Raw genomic sequence first — 17001 nt, 5'->3', positions numbered from 1 at the left:
ATTAATTAAATACATGAATTATTGAACACACATATAATACAAATAAATATTTATATACAACTTGTAAAAAAATTTGGCTCAATCCAATAATAGGTATTATAATTCTTAATGCCTATAATAAAATTCAGTGTCAAAATTGAGGAAAAACAGGAATCATTCTATTATAATTGATTGTAAAATAGACAGAAATGCTAGTGTAGAAATAATGCAACAACTAAACCATTGAGTAATATTAGTATTACTCTAAGCGCTAAACACGCCTAACGTTGATATTTTGATAACGATAATGAATGTGTTCATTTGAAGATTTATATGAAAATTATTGGTGTTATACAACTAAAAGTATAGAACCATCTAAAATATATGAAGGTACATAGTTGAGAAAAAATGAATTACCAGCTCTGTATCCGGTACCTCTAAATGTGTGTATTATAATAATATAATGTTGTTATTATAATTATATTGTACCAATTGGTCCTAATATCGGATTTTAACAGTGGGAATGTGGGGAAATGTTGTTATTAAAAATCGTTACTCCGCGAGTTTATTGATACAAATATTATAGTTGATTCAATAATTCGTATTGAGTACCTAATATAACTAGGTAGGTACGGATTAATAACGTATATTTATTAAGGAAATTTAGATTGTTTTTAGATTAACACAAAACACAATGTATTTACTATTTTCTTCTAAAATTACTAATATAATGTAAAGTTCCTAATATACTTTACATTTTGAGGTAGGTAAATGGTAATATATAATCAAGAAGTATAATTGTACTAATTGTAGATTATCATTATCATCAAGTTATAAAGCTTATATATATATGTTAAAACTCTAAATAGTAAATATTGACATCAATAGAGTACCCTGAGTACCTATGGACTATAGTATTATCATTGATTATAGAATAGACTAGAATATTCTATAATCAATGGTATTATGAGCTATTAATTGTTTAACCGTAGGTATTGATAATGATGGGTAAATAAAAACAAAAACACATTTAAGTACACAAAATCTTTGTTAATGTATTTTCGAAAGATGACAATATTTTTTTGGCACAAATAAGGCTTGGTATCCTTAAGAACTAATTTTAACTACAATTTAAAAACTATGTCATCAATTCAACGAAACACCATTAATCATTACTTTGCCAAAGACATTAAAACATTTTAAATAAAAATATAAAAAGAGGTATTGTCGTTTCATTATGATTGATCCTTAACAAGGTACCTAATCACAAGAAAAGAGAATATCTCATAACAAATGAACTTCAGTATCAATATTTTTAAGCATACAAAATTTAATAATATAATATACAATTAAACTAATAACAAAATTACCTATTTATATGGCATTGTGTATCATTTATATTATATAGAATAACATATATTATAGACTAATATTAATATTGTTTTAGGACATTATAATATAACATCATTTTACAGTAATAAATTAAAAGTACAGAGTATTGGAAGCTGTACAACATAATAGGTATAACATAAGATGATTATCTGAAACATTTATTTTAAATATATATAATATATGATATTACTATGTGTATAAAATTAGCGTTTAACAAATTCTTGAGATAATCAATCCTTCGAAATTGACACAAATCCTTTTTAATGGAATATTCATATCACTGTTAATAATATTATATATGGCATGAGCGGGTAATTATTGATCAATTCCGTCACAGAGAGTCGAAATTCGATGTGTCACTACCCTGCAATATAATACAATAAATATTTTTTAATTATAAAAAAAGTTTATTTATTTTATCTTTAATTACTCTATTGTCAGGCTTATACAGTTTTGACTGAGGCATTAGATACGTGGAGCCCAAGTCTCGTTCAACCATCGTATGACCCTCCTAAAAAATAACAATTTTAAATCAGTGAGTTTCTTTATTCGTATTTATAATGGTGTCGTACTGCCATAAAACATAATTTAGGTAATGATAAGTTGACTGGCCTGACTGATACCTATACCTACATCAAAAATCAAAATCACGAGTATCCGAGTGTAATAGTTTTAATACGAGTATATTTGTGTATCTGGTCAATAGTCACCAATCCTTTAGTATAAATTATAAAGTACCTGGGTATCTACGTGTAGTCGTGTGGTTAAGAAATATGAATTATTATTTATTTAATTGTATATAGATAAATAATTATAATACGACTAACACGAGTATTAAATATAAAAATATATGTTCCACTTGTTGTTCCAGGCGTTCCAGCGAACCCACATATTACGTTATTTAAAATGTCTAAGGCAAGAATAAAGCTGAATGATAATAGGTAAGTACTTGAAATTAATAAAATAATAACATATAATAATATAAATATTATATAATATATCGTAATATCGATCTTATCGTGAATAGGACATCCACTTCATAAATATATAAATTACTGTCTACTACCTATACTAATTACTAGCTAATATTGTTAAAATTTATTGGAGAAATAATTTCCAAATATACCTACTTAACTGAAATTTGTTTTTACAACCGTTAACCGTAGATATTTAAAATAGATTTAAAATACTTTTCACATCATAGTTATATAATAACTTAGGTTAAGCAAATTTGATTGTATATGTTAACGGATTATTATTTTAATACAAAATAAATAGGTATAATATATGCTGAATGTAGAGATCTATGCTATATTAAATGTATAATTCCCCCATAAAGCCATAGAATAAAATGCATTATGTATGAGTAACATGATTATATTTCTTACGTCATTCGTTTTATGAGAATACTGTGATTTCGATTCATAATGGCTTTCTGGATGATAGCATCTAGTTGGTGGCTGGATTGTTGTCTCGTCGAATGATCTTGCTACAGACACAGTTCTAAATATCATTGAATTAGTGATTAATTAATAATTAATAAAATATTCATTGTGTTAATATTTTTGAAAGTTCAAGTACCTAGCGGCTGTGGTTCTGCCGGTATTAAAATCTGGTTTGTCGTCTTCACGACACACATATGCTTCGTCTAGCTCTTTCGTTTTTACAACTGTAGCTGAGACTTCGAACCCAGCAGACACTAGTGCACCTGTATTAAATATAATATTCGTCAATATTATGTTTGTTTTCCAAATCTTGCTAATTGTATTATTACCTGTTGATGGTTTTCTTGGAGCAGCATGTTTCTTACGTTGAGGTGGTTGAATTTCAACAGATCTCTGTGTCGAATCACTAGGTTTTCTACTACTACATCTTGAACCCTGTACAACGTTGAATATGCATACATTATAGTGATATTTCAAGCCTATAAAGAATTGCAAATCTCAAAAATTACTTTTGTTGGAGTTTGTCTTGAGTCCATATACGACATGGCTTTTTGTTCCGGTCCAAAAGTTGACATAGTCAATATGGATGGTGGCGCTTGTTGAGGAGCTGGCCGATATTTTGCCCTCGGAATCATTACCGTAAGACTTCTATCTCGTTGTTCTAATCCACTTCGCATGGTGCTGCCTCCGTGACTAGATGGAGACGGAGCTTTCATTTGGGAGTGGACGTGTGCGTGAGTTTGTCTCTGCATGTTTACAACCTATCCATGTATAGTCGAAATGATATAATGCGTCTCGTATTAAGTTATTCAATACTTACTTGTTTAACATATGGAGGAGGTGTATGGTCAACGCTTGTTTCACTACCTGTATCGACACTAATCATTGCTCTTTTGTCACCTCTTGTTGTGGCTATCATATTTCTATAACGTCTAAAACCTATTACTGGACGCTGAGGTTGGTATAGACCCATGCCAGACTCTCTGGATTGCTTTTTACAACAAGCCATTAACAAACATGCAATAAGAAGTGATAGCAACATCACTCCAATGGCAATTAGTCCCAATAATAAAACTGAAAATATAATAATATTATAAAATAGTATTAACTAATAAATCAAGTGGATTGCGTAATTAAGCACATTACCTTTTAGATTAAACTGACAATGTTTACCAGCATACCATTGGAAACATTCACAGATCGTTTCATCTTGATTACTTAAATAACAAGTTCCGTGATAATTACATAAGTCGCATCCAATAAGTTCAGCTAATAAATAAATTATGAAATAGTTAACGGTCAATGAATTAATTAAAACTATATAAATAAAAATAACTTACAAGAACAAACTCTGCCTGGAAATTGGGTGTTATGTGATAGGTCAGAAAATCCATCTTTGCAGCTACATGTATACGTTCCATGTAAATTAAAACATTTTGCATTATCTGAACAGTCATGGAATTTTGAATCGCTACATTCATCAAAATCTAAACATAAAATATTTTAAGTTATTTTTATGAAGTTAATATAAATTTTTTATAACTTTTACCTTCTGCTGATAATTGTTGTAACTGGTCTCGAGCGGCAAATACATCAGTTCCTCCTAAACTATAGTTTGTAGCTCTGAGTGATTTTTTTGTTGCTTCCCATAATTTAACGTCTTCTGCATTTTCAGATAGCTTAAAAATTCAAATATTTTAACAATTTAAAATATAATTAATAAATTAAAAAGTGTGATTATAAATAAAATATTACTTGTATTATATATGAAACGACTGCTTTGTCGCTATTTTTATCGGGTTCAAAACCTCCAACTATTACACCATGATAAATATCTCTTAGATCTGATTGCATTGACATACGATTCAATCCTTCTTTAGTGGCCTCTGCCAATTTCTGATATTGATTTGAACTAGGATCAACTAGTTGTGTAGAATATTTGATGGGATCTTTACGGAATTTATCTAATACTAACTTCATTGTATATGTATAAGTAGCTAGAACATATATTATGGATACACATTTATAAATATGAAAAATATTATAATATTAGCACATATTTTAATCTTAAAAAAAATGACTTACGTTTACAAGGTCTGTCCATAAACATTCTTGCAAAACCTGGTCTACAGACGCATCGCATTATATTTTCTACTCGTTGACATATTTCATTTTTAGATGCTTTACATTCAGGTCGACATTCAGTGTCTGAAGAATGAGTTAGAATGCCACTTAATAACACATCACTTGGTCCTATTTCATTTGTTTCGTCGGGGACTTGTATTTCTGGCGGTATTCCATTATTTCCTCCTTTTTTATCTGTCATAACTACCAATAATGTTTCATTTTCATCTTGAGGTATTTTTATTGTTTTGGTTTTTGTTCCTTCCACAACTGGCGCTTGCAGAACTGGATCAGAGCGAATTGGTACTGGAACTGTAGTTGTAATTGTAGACAAGACTTGCGTTGGTTTCACCAATGTATGAAATTCAGTTACTGTGTCTACTAATGTTGATGTTTGGGTTTTAGTAAGAACAAGTGTATGGGTAGAAGGTTCAAAACCATCACTTTGTAAAACTGTTGTTTCTGTTATAGTTACTGACAATGTTTGTGTATGAGTGACAAATCTCGTCGGAAGTGATGAGCCTTGATGTAATTGCTTGTGAAATTCGTCCATGAATGATGGCCTTTCTGGAAGTTGTAAAATTGTTACTTGGGGTCTCATTTGCGTTTTTTGTTTGGGCGTTGTAGGGTTTTCAATTATGTTTTCATTAGATTTATCTTCTAGATTTTCTTCGTTCTTGACAATAACACTTATAACACTATGATAGTCAGTCGTCTTACTTGTTGGTTTACTCGGTGTTGTATGCGATTTTATAGTTTCAATAGTCCCAATAGTTGAAGTCAATGCTGGAGTTTCTGTTGTGGATTGCACTGTTTCTATTTTACTTTCTGTACTTGAAATAGGACTATATTCAAACCATTTAGTCGTATCTTGAGTGATAATGGTAGGTATAACATGTGTTACAGGATCGCTAAATATAACCGTATTATCTTTAGTTTTTTCTTGTAACTGTGATTTTATACTCGAACCTTGGCTGTAAACTTTACTTTCGGCTTTTATTATTTCAGGTTTTTCTTCTTTATGTGATGGTCTATATTCAGGTCTTAAATTTAGCGAAGCTTCCCATTTTTTAACAGGTTCAATTTTAGCAGTAGTGGACAATGGTTTTAGGACCATTTCTTCTTGATTTTTATGTGGCATTGATGGTCTTCTATTCGGAGGTCTTTCAAATTGGTATGGAGGAGCGGTTGAAGGTTTTGGCTTAGGGTGATAAGGTCTCCTGGATACTTGAGGCCTTTGTGTGACATTATCATATTTTAATGAATGTGTAATAACTGGAGGAGGAGATAAACCTAAAACTTCATTGTCACGATTAGGTTTCACAATAGAAGGTTGGGGTGTACTTCCTTGGCTGTCTAAATCATTATTATCATGTTTAATTGTTGGTAAAGGTGGCAATTTTTCATCCATATTCATTGCTTGTTGAATATCATCTCTCGGAGGAAGATTAATTACATGTTTATTTGGTTTTGTTATATTATTTACGATTTGTTCGTTAGAATGTTGAATGTTATACTGTAGATCAGGACGATGTTCGTTAGGCACTACAAAATTTCCTGGTTTTAACTCTGTTGGTTCTTTGATACTTACAGGTTGACCGATTGATAAGGTTTGTTCTTCGCCTTTAAAATTACCAACAATAGGTTTTCCAGTAATTATTGGAGTTCTATCTTCATCTGACTCACTACTATGTACTCCAAATGGTAGTTCTCCAGGCCTTAAAGGTGTTTTTTTAGATTCTTGAGTTACTTCACCATCTTCAAATTGTAATAAATCATCTTCAACTGACAATGAAGCATCGGGTCGCCTTACAAATGAGTTAACTTGTGAGATAGTCGGGGGTGTTAGATATTGATTGTTTGGGTTTTGTGGTTTTAAAACATGAACGGGTCTTGTCTTAACTTCCCCTGTTTCGTTATCATATAAAACTACATGATGTGATTCTGAATCACCCACAGTTATACCTGCTGGAGAAACGGGAATATCAATGTGCATTGCATTTGCTGGTATTTTTGATGCAACATTATTCGTTGGATTTAATGTACCATAAATTTCCAATCCCACGAAACCCGGATTTACATGATTTTCTGGGTATGGTTGCGGGTCATTAAAAATTTCTCCTTTTGGACCATGGCCAGTTGCTGGTTGATCGCTGTATATTAATGCAGTTTGGCTACCATGTGGAATAACAACCTGAGCAACCTGAGATGGTTGTATATTTACTAACAATGGATCAACAGCAGATTGTTCTAAAAATGATGGTTGATTTGATGTAATTAAATGTTGGTTTCCATAATTAACTTGTGTTTGGATATTTGGATTTGTCAAAACCAATGGCTGAACATCAGTTACGAACTTTGTTGGCCAAGGATCTGGCTTCCTAAGTGGTATAATATTGACTTCTGATTTAATTGGTGCATTAGTTAGCTGATATTGAGCTTGTACTCTGTTTTCATGATATCGAACAGGTTGAGTATTTTTTCTATCAGTATGTGGTAGAGGGTGTTTCATATGTTCTCTTGCAATATTATTAGGAACTGATATTTTGTCTTTGAACTGTAAAGGGTTAGGAGGAGGTGGAGGTCTCATACCAAAAGGTATTTCTTCTTTTTTGAAATTTTCCAAAGGAGGTCTCATACCAAAAGGCATTTCTTCTTTCTTTAAATTTTCCAAAGGAGGTCTTGGACCTAAAACTGAAGGCTTACCAATAATGACATCACTATTTGTTGTAATCACTTCACCAGGACTAATAGAAATTCCTCCAGATAATAAAGACGCCTCAACAGGTGGTCTTGCTGGTCCAACATGTGGATGTCTTTGATCAGTGTCTGGATATTGTTGGCTCTCCGATCCATCTGAATCTGCTAGCCCGCCAACTGGTATATATATTGGAGCCCGACTTGTTGTTTCTTGTTTTACTGGTTTTGGTGTTGATTTTTGTAGCACGTGAACATTCTTAGTTTTTTGATCATTTTTTAAATTATTTTGAATTATACCTGCAACAGCACTGATAACCGGCTTAAGAGCTGTTAAGCTACTCCCTATTGTGCCAAAATCAATTAGTCCTCCAACATCATTGTTATCTGGCTTAACAGGATTAACTGAATTTATTGGAATTTTTTGTTCTAATTTGGGTGGAGTGCTTTTTTTTGGTGGCTTTTGGATTTCAGTCTTTTGTGAAATTTTACTAACACTTGATGGTTTGATTGTTTCTTTAATTTTTTCAATTGGTTTATGAGTGTTTTCATTAATAATTGGTTTTTGTGTTTCTTGAGTTTGAATATTATGAGTTGTGCTTATTTCACTTTGTTCAGTAGGCAATAAATCATTCATTGCTGTAAATTCTATTCGTTGACCATTATCTAAAGTAGCAGTGGCAGTTATAGGTATTTTTTCATTTTGTACAGAAGAACTTATAGAAGATAAATAATTTGCATTAAATATCGATGTGTTTAATGATTCAGTTACTATATTCTGAACAATTTTAGTTCTTGATTTAACTTGTGTAATTGATGGATTTTTACCATCATTATCCTTCAATAGTGTTGTAAAATAAGTGAAAGTTGTTTGATAGGTTTTAGTTGCATACAAATGAAACGGTAATTTATCAACCGTAGGCGTAGGTTGTATTTCATCAATTTTAGTTGGTATTAGATATTTTTCTGTTACTATATCGGAAGATACGGAAATATCTGATTTTATAGTAGTGTGATCTCCATCTTGAATTGTATTGAAATATGTATAAGTAACATAATAAGTTTTAGTTACATCCGTCGTTGTACTTTCTTCTTTTAATTTAGACGTATCAATTGATGGTGTATTGTCTGTCTGAGTTATTATGACTTGTGTTAATATATCTTCTGTACTTACAACAGTATAATCTGGTCCATCGCTCAAAGTTTTAGTGAAAGAAACTAAAATAAACAAAATATTATTATTATCCTCATACTAATACAAATATTTAATTATTTTTACCTGTGTTTAGATATGTGTTAGTGTTATGATAAGCAGGTTCAGATGGTTGTAATGGAGTTAGAAATTCATGAGGAGCTGTAACTGTGTTAGCCACAGTTTTTCGACTTGTCATCACTAGTGGGATATCACCATCAACAATAGTATTTAAATATGTATATGTTGTGTGGTAGATGCCTGTTTCTAGACTTGGACTGGCTGTTAATGTAACTTGACTAAGAGTTGAAGTAGGAGTTATTTTATTCACTTCATCTGTTACAACATTAGATACTACTTTTTCTCGGCTAGATACTACAGTAGCTTCTCCGTCCAGAAATGTAGTTAAATATGTGTATGTAGTTAGATATGTTTTGGTAACAAATTGGTTATTCATGCTCTGTAAAAAAATTTATTTAGTAATATAAAACATTGCCATCTGTTAAAATAAATATTGCTTATAAACATACTTGTTTGATGGGGTGAGGTAGCATCATTAGCATGTGATCAGTTAATGTGCTTGGAGCAAGTGTGATGGGTTTAGCTTGTGATGTAGGTAATACCCTCAGTACATTAGCTTGGCCGGGATATGTACTTTTATCTCCAGCAACGATTACTTCAACGCCATTACTCATTTTTTTTGTTGCAAAATTAAAACGCCTTTCGTCAAATGCCCTTTGCTCATCAACTATAATATGAAAAATTAAATATTAAATCAAAATTCATCTCAAATATTATTATAGAATAACATCTTACCTTTGCCGTCAATATTAAAGTCTTGTGGAATTTTTGATAAAGTAAGAGAAGAGTTTTCCCTATCACCAACATTGTACAAAATGCTTTGGGTTAAATATTTTTTTGGTATTTTTGGAAAATCAAACAGAAATACGTCCTTAGTGGGTAGAAAATTAGGCGCGTTTCTTTTTGTTCGATTTTGTGAACTCCAGATTTTGGATTTTACGACTTCCCGCTGAACTGGAGTATCAGCGGAGCCTTTCAATAAAAAATGACCGGTAGTTTCTTGGTTTTGCTGAGAAGAGGGCTCAACAAGTACTACATTGACTTTTGTAGCACGGTTTTCAATTTTTACATTTTTACTCACATCACCTAATATACTTTCTAAGCTTTGAGTTTCTTCTTCGTTATATCTTTGGATTTGATCATCGTCAGTAGATGATAAAAGGACATCGTCAAATTCAGTCGCCATCATATCCATTACCGATGAAGGTTCTACTTCACGTTTTCGAACAGTTGCTGTTTCATCATAATTTACAGTTGACAAAACCGTACTAAATTCTCCTGGCCTTTTACCCGATACATATAATGTCACAACACTTGCTTCCGCGGGTTGTATAGCGGGGTCTGGTGGTTTTTTGGTAACACTTTTTTTTTTCGATGGTTTAGTTTCATCTTTTGATGAATCTTCATACTTTGGAGTTGGTTCAATTAATTCTTGATGAAGTTCTTCTTGTGTAGAATCAATACTACCAATCAAATTATTCGATGTAGTGACTTGTCCTAGTAATTGAGCCTGAAGTAATGCAGGTAATAATAATGTATTTAATTGGTTATTGGCTTGTTGGACTGTAGGAGTAGTAACTATTGTTTCAGTTATATATTCAGTTGCTGTAATAACATTTGTAGAACTGTCAATTACTGTTGTAGATATGACTTTTCCTCTAAAAGTTATTGGCAATACTGTTGATGTAGAATCGGTAACTGTAGTCACATAAGTCGTACTTTTCGTTTTAAATTCGGTTGTTGGTAATTGAGGTGTAGCCATAACAGAATTTAATGCTAATAACGGGTTTACTGTGGGTTGAATTCCTAAATTACCCAATAGTAGTTGTGACAACAATAAATTTGCTAATGGTGCATTAGCTAATTGTTGTGGCTGAATTGTGCTAACTTCAGGTTTAACTTCATATATAGTACTTGGAATTATATGAGAATAAGACGTCTTTCTTCCTCTTATATAAGTGGGAGTAAACGTTATACTACTTGTTGGTTGTTCGAAAATAACAAATTTGGTTATTTCGGTCGCTCCATTTGGTAATGTTTCAGTAACTTCTCTAATAAGTTGAATTGTCGGATATCCATTTTTACCTGCTACAGTACTATATTGATGAGGTCCAAGTATTTCAATACTAGGCTTTGCCGTCAAAACTTGTTTGTATTCCGTGTTTTTTCCAATAATTATAGGTATTGTTAATTCTGTTGGTATCTTATGTGTAACTGTGATCGACCCATCAAAAATAGTTTGAGTATTAGAAAATGTATTCACATCTTCTCTAAATCTTGTTCGAGTATTTTGTCTACGAACCGAAGGTGTATAACGACGATTGTTTCGTACTGGTTCTGGCGTCGTAGTTGGATATCTTAATCTAGATAACCTTTTGGACGTAGTAGTTGTTTCTTGTTGTACAGGCGGTCGTGTTCTTCTGAAATTTGATGTTCTTGATGTAGGTACTGGAGCTGGTGTTGTTGGAGTTTTTTCGCGTAAAGTAAACTGTGATCGTGCAACGTTAGAAGAAGATGTGGTGGGTGTTAATCTTTGTTGTTGCTGTTGCTGTTGTTGTTGTTGTTGTCTAGATCGACTTGGCTGTCTTTTTGTTGGTGGCGGTGTCCTTATTGGTGCAGGAGTTTCTTGTTCCACATATTCATCTTCATAATAATAATCAACAGCCGTATTCTTAACAGGTTGTCTACTTCTATAGTTTCTGCTATTATCATTTTTATTTCCAAACTCTATTTGTCTTTTTGTTCTGCTTTTTCTACTATTAAAGGGCCTGATTTGAACTTGGTTATTATTGAAAGTTCGACTTCCTCTTGATGGTCTCTCAGTTTCTGATACTGCATTAGATTGTGTTTCAACTTGTGTAATAGCACTATCTATATTGTCATCAAAATCTTCGTCAGGTCTTACTTCTTGCTGTAATTTCTCTTCGTCGAGATTTGATTCACTCGTTACTTCTTGTTCTTGTTCCTTTTTACCAAAACCTCTGGATGGAAATAATCCATTGACCGGTTTTGGTCTATTACGTGTAATTAAAGGACTAGGTGTTTTTGGTCTTTGAGGTCTAGGTGTAGTAGTAGTTGTACTTGTCGTGGTTCTTACTGTTGTTCTTGCCGAATTTCGTCTTGGAGGCTGTGTTGTTATTGAAGTTTTTGGTAATGGGGGTCGACGAAGTTTTAATAATGGATTATTTCCTCTTCTTGATGACTCTGTTGTTGTTGTAGACGGCACAGTAATACTTTCGTCTTCCTCGTTATTGGAAATTAATAAAGTTTCATCAGGTATTAATGATGTGCTCACCTCATTGTTATCTGGTACTTCTTCAGTACTTGTTGTTAAGGTGCTTGAAAATCGATTGTAACTGGATGATACTGTTGGACGTATTCTAAAACGTGATGGTGTTGAATTTTTGATTGAGGATTCTGGTAGTTTTGAACTTGTTTGTCTTTGGCTCAAACTGCTTCTTCTAGAACCACCAAAACTAGACACAGAAGATGTTGGTGATATTTTCAATGTCGATGAAGGTGTTCTACTTTTAAAATTAACCGAGGTAGATATTATTGGTGTATTAACACTCTTAGACCTAGAATATTTTCGACTATTCGACGATGATGGCGTTATTTCAGATACTGATAATGTACTGGATTTTCTGACACCAGAAAATCGGTTTCTGCTTGAAGGTCCTAAACCTTTTTCATTTGTTTTTAATGCCGGAGTTGCAACTATAGTTGGTGTTATACTCCTATTTATTGTAGCAGCGCCCAAACTATCGGTAGATTTCTTTTTTGGTTGAAAAGTTGGCCTCGGCCTTGATGCAAATGGTCTAATTACGGGGAATGTTTTCTTTTTAGGTGAGTTTTCATCATCGGATTCTTCACTTTTTTCTGTCGTAGATCCATTTTCACCCTGTGAACTTTCAATTGTTGCAGGTGATGGCGATATTGGAATTTCACTTTGGAAGATTTCATTAAGCTGGGTAGAAGATGCTTTCATTTCTTGAACCACAGTTGGCTGAACTCCTATTTTAACTTTAGAATCGCTTTCAAATTCTTGTGTATATTTTCCATCAATAACTTTTCCTATTACTTTGGTTTCGTAATAAGTTGTACTGATATCCTTGACACTAGTACCTTCTATTATACTTATTAAACCAGTTCGGTATGTCTTAGTCCCTAGAACTGTAGTAGAAGGTTCACCATTCTTTTTTTTGTCGTTAACCTTGATTGACGATGTACTTTCTATAACTTGAGCATAAAGTTGGTCAATATAAGTACCAAGTGCTTTTGTTGTATAGAACGTAGTACTTACTCCATCGGCATCAATAATTTTACCTTCATTTAAAGCCACAATTCCAGTACTTTTACCATTGGATTTTACATCACTCGGTAATGTATTTTTAATAATATTTGACGTACTTTCGAGTATTTGAACATATAATCCATCAATGTAAGTACCATAGACATCTGTGGAAAATAATGTGGTTTCTCCATTATTAACTTTAAGCGTTGTAAGTGATGATAATGATCCTGTGGGTTTTAAAACTGTTATTGGTATGCTCTTATTTAATGGAACTCCTGGGGTGGTTTTTATAACACTATTTTCACCTTCAACATCATCTTTGCTCATATTCTCTTCAGGTTCAGTTGTATTCAATATATTTGTTACAGTCTCTAATCTACTATTAACTACAGTCTCATTGTCAAGATAAGATGTTGTAAAATATGTGAATGTCGTAAAGAATGTTGTAGGTGTGGTTGGACTCAGTTTTTCAGTGGCTATTAATTTATTCATTGACGATGGTTTTATCGTAGGTGTTATTAAAATACTATCAGAAACAGAAGATGATACAATATTGGTTGAAGTATCTTCTCGACTAGTTACTAATGTACTGCCATCTTTATAAAGCGTTGTCCAATACGTATAAGTAGTGAAAAAAGTTACTGGCAATGTAGTTTCTTCATTGTTTAATGTATCTACTTCCGTTGGTTCAACCATTGGAGGAGCAACATTCGTTATAGTTTCAAATCGACTTACAACTTCACTAGACGAACTTCCTTTATAAATTGTTGTAAAATATGTATACGTAGTGAAACTAGTTTGTAATTGGTGTGTTGGAGATGATTCAATATTCTCATTCGTTTCAGAACTTTCCATATCTTCATCTTCATCAGTCGAAACTTTTCGTTTAATATTATTTGATGAGATTGACTTTGTATCTGTAATAACCGATTCACCAATTACGTCATTCAGTGCTTTTTCATCGTCAATAATGTTGTAATTAGTACGGTTTCTAGTTATTGTCATATCATATTTATAAGATGGTGTAATCAATGTTTCATTGTTTTTATTTACTTTTGTTTCTATTTCTTTTTCCGTTTCTTCATTTACAACTTTTGGATCATCCATTAGTTCTGGCGTTGTATTTGGCACTTTAAATAATGAAGATTTTATTTTATTTTTCACTACTGTAGGTTGAATGAGTTGTGAAAATGGAATATTAGATGGCTTAATTACATTAGTATATACTTCGGTGTGACTTTTAAGATTAGTTGATCCGTCTGACGAAAGTTTTTTAAAGTATGTATATGTTTTTGAAAATGTTTTGCCAATACTATCATCCAACGGAGGTGTGGCTAACTCCCTTTTGAAATCTACTGAATCTAAAGTAGAAGCAAATATATCATCATCTGGCTTATGCAAAAAAGCAGACGAAGGTCTTCCTGAACCGACACGTGTAGCTAATACTCTAGGACTTCTTGCTGTTTCTTGTACCATTGTACTCAGAATGCTACCTTCTTCTCGGTCAAAAAGGCCAGCTACTGCGGGATCTGTTGCCAAAAAATCTTTTTCTAAAGTAGATGTTATAATATTTGTGACAACTTCTTCTCTACTTAAAACACTAGTAGTTGATTCTTGGAAAAATGTTGTTAAGTACGTGTAAGTTGTGTATAATGTTTTAAATAACAATTCTACTTCTTCTTCTTCTTCTTCTTCTTTTACTTTTTCTTCTGTTTCTTTTTCTTTTTCTTTTTCTTTTTCTTCTTCTATTTCTACAGGTTTTATGGTTGTAGGACCCATTTCAGTCACCATTTCATCAATAGAGTCTTTAATAATAGTTTTTTCTGTTGTTACTTCCTCTTTCATTAAAATAGTTGTTAATTCAGAAATTTCTTTATCTTCAGACTCTTTTTCAGTTGTAATTGTCATCTCCTCCGTCGTAGTTTTAATATCTTCTTCTTCGGGAGTGGGAGTAGTAGTAGGAATATTTTCAGTTGTAGTTGCAATCATTTGAGTCATTGTATTTTCAGTCACTTGAGTGGGTTCTGGTGATAGTACTACCCTTGACTTGACTGATGTCGTAGTTAAGGTGTCATCTACAGGTATAAAGAAAGTTGTTAAATATGTATACGTCTTATACAATATGTCCTCAGATGATGAAGAAGGTGATACAGTTTCTTCTTCTGGAGTTGTGGAAATTTCTTCTTCAGATTCAGTTGTCATTTCATTTATATTTTTTTCCGTCGTCACCTGAGACTCAGTTGTAGTGGGAATTGTTGTCATTGGTATTTCAATTTTAGATGGCTTAGTTGTTTGTGATGGTTTTGATAGTAACGTTGATACAGTTTGTTCCAGCTGTGTATATTTACCATTAATGTACGTACCATAAAAGAACGTAGTTAGTCTAGTGGTCTTACTATCAATAACATCTACACCTCCAATTGTTTTCAATAATCCTAATGCTTCTTGTTCATTGTTAAAGACTCTTGTAGTTTCTGAAATGCGACGAGATAGTGGTTCTGTTGGTAAGGCCATTGTCTCTTCTGTTGTTGCAATACTGGACTCTATCATACTACTATATTCGGCGTTCTCTGTAGTAGGTTTTAATGTTTTAGTGGAATATGATGTTACAGATTTTGTTGGACTTATTATATCTTCCGGTCGAAGGGTTGCTTCACCTTTAATACTCGTTATACCTGTGGCTTCCGGTATTGTTGGAGTTTTGGGCATAAATATTATAACTGTATTGCCAACTGTTGTCATAAAATCTGCAAATCCGAAATATGTGACTGTTTCGTATTTTTTTATTTCTATTGGTTTGAGCCCATTTCTAAATAAATTTTTTGATGATCTTAATTTATTTCGAAATGAGTCTTCACGTTTGGTTGTAAGTTCCACTGCAGGTAAATAATCTTCGTCATTATTTTTTACTGTGAAGGTTGGTAAACCATTTTTTGCATTTACCTTTGCTGGCTTAATAATATCTGGAGTAAAATGCTTTCGAATTGATATTTCCTGTCTAACAGATACATTTGATTTGTCGATCGGCTCTGGAGTTGTCGAAAATTCAAGTTTTCTTCCTTTTATTAAATTTGTTTCTTCTTCTTTAATATTCTCGAATACTTGTGGTTGTCCTAGGTTATCTAATATTGTTTGTAAGTTAATTTCAGGGGTGTCGTGTCGATTCGTTGGTTTAATATTGTCATAAAACACCCGAGAACCAGTACTAACTATATGTGCATAACGATCACCGACGGTGGTTCCAATAACGTGAGTTGCATATTCAGTAGTAACACCGTCCTGGACGAATGTTCGTGCCATTGAAGACAATAATCCAAGTGTTGGGGACGTCTTTTTCTTTCCATTGTCGTCCAGCAACAGGACAGTCACATCTAAACGATAGGGGGGTAGCAAAGTTAGAGCGACAGAATAGACAAGAAATTACACATACATAAAAACATAATATGATATTTATATATACAAAAGTAAAGCGGCAATTATTAGAACGAGTGAATCGTAGAAATGCATGATCATATTTTAAGTTATTATTTTTTAAATTATCTGATAACTAAAAGTTTAAAAATAATTTGTTTTAAATTCCTAATTTTTCAATACCAATTAAAGTAATGAAGTATTAATATAATTTTTTCAATTATATAAAATTATTTTTTGAACATATTTGTATCAAATCAATATCTAAGTTTTATAGTTTTATTATATTTAAATATATATTTTAGTTAAAATCAAATTAATTTTATATTTAATTTTTGTTTAAGAAGATAGTATAATATTATTATCTAATAATAATAAGTTATTTT

At 32.2% G+C, this 17001-nt stretch overlaps 1 protein-coding gene and 1 long non-coding RNA gene across 2 annotated transcripts in view; one reads left to right on the top strand and one right to left on the bottom strand.

The window, feature by feature from the left end:
- Positions 1-1008: 1008 nt before the first annotated feature.
- Positions 1009-17001, bottom strand: part of LOC132919404 (mucin-3B) — a 79834-nt gene continuing 63841 nt past the window's right edge. Inside the window, exons 3-17 of the mRNA XM_060980988.1 lie at positions 9646-16575; positions 9360-9577; positions 8917-9289; positions 4902-8855; positions 4572-4813; positions 4366-4495; positions 4157-4303; positions 3963-4085; positions 3637-3890; positions 3326-3577; positions 3146-3251; positions 2953-3079; positions 2760-2874; positions 1802-1882; positions 1009-1735 (exon numbers count right to left, since the gene is read on the bottom strand). Coding sequence (XP_060836971.1) covers positions 1703-1735; positions 1802-1882; positions 2760-2874; positions 2953-3079; positions 3146-3251; positions 3326-3577; positions 3637-3890; positions 3963-4085; positions 4157-4303; positions 4366-4495; positions 4572-4813; positions 4902-8855; positions 8917-9289; positions 9360-9577; positions 9646-16575 — 13085 coding nt within the window. The 3' untranslated portion in view covers positions 1009-1702. The remainder of the gene's footprint in view (positions 1736-1801; positions 1883-2759; positions 2875-2952; positions 3080-3145; positions 3252-3325; positions 3578-3636; positions 3891-3962; positions 4086-4156; positions 4304-4365; positions 4496-4571; positions 4814-4901; positions 8856-8916; positions 9290-9359; positions 9578-9645; positions 16576-17001) is intronic.
- The window catches only part of LOC132919405 (uncharacterized), a 41617-nt gene continuing 26820 nt past the window's right edge, over positions 2205-17001 (top strand). The window contains exon 1 of the long non-coding RNA XR_009660625.1: positions 2205-2312. This is a non-coding gene — a long non-coding RNA (uncharacterized LOC132919405). The remainder of the gene's footprint in view (positions 2313-17001) is intronic.

This window comes from Rhopalosiphum padi, chromosome 2 (genome assembly GCF_020882245.1).
Source record: "Rhopalosiphum padi isolate XX-2018 chromosome 2, ASM2088224v1, whole genome shotgun sequence".
Taxonomy (NCBI): domain Eukaryota; kingdom Metazoa; phylum Arthropoda; class Insecta; order Hemiptera; family Aphididae; genus Rhopalosiphum; species Rhopalosiphum padi.
Note: the sequence above shows the minus strand (reverse complement) of the source record. Positions and strands in the feature narration are given on the sequence as shown.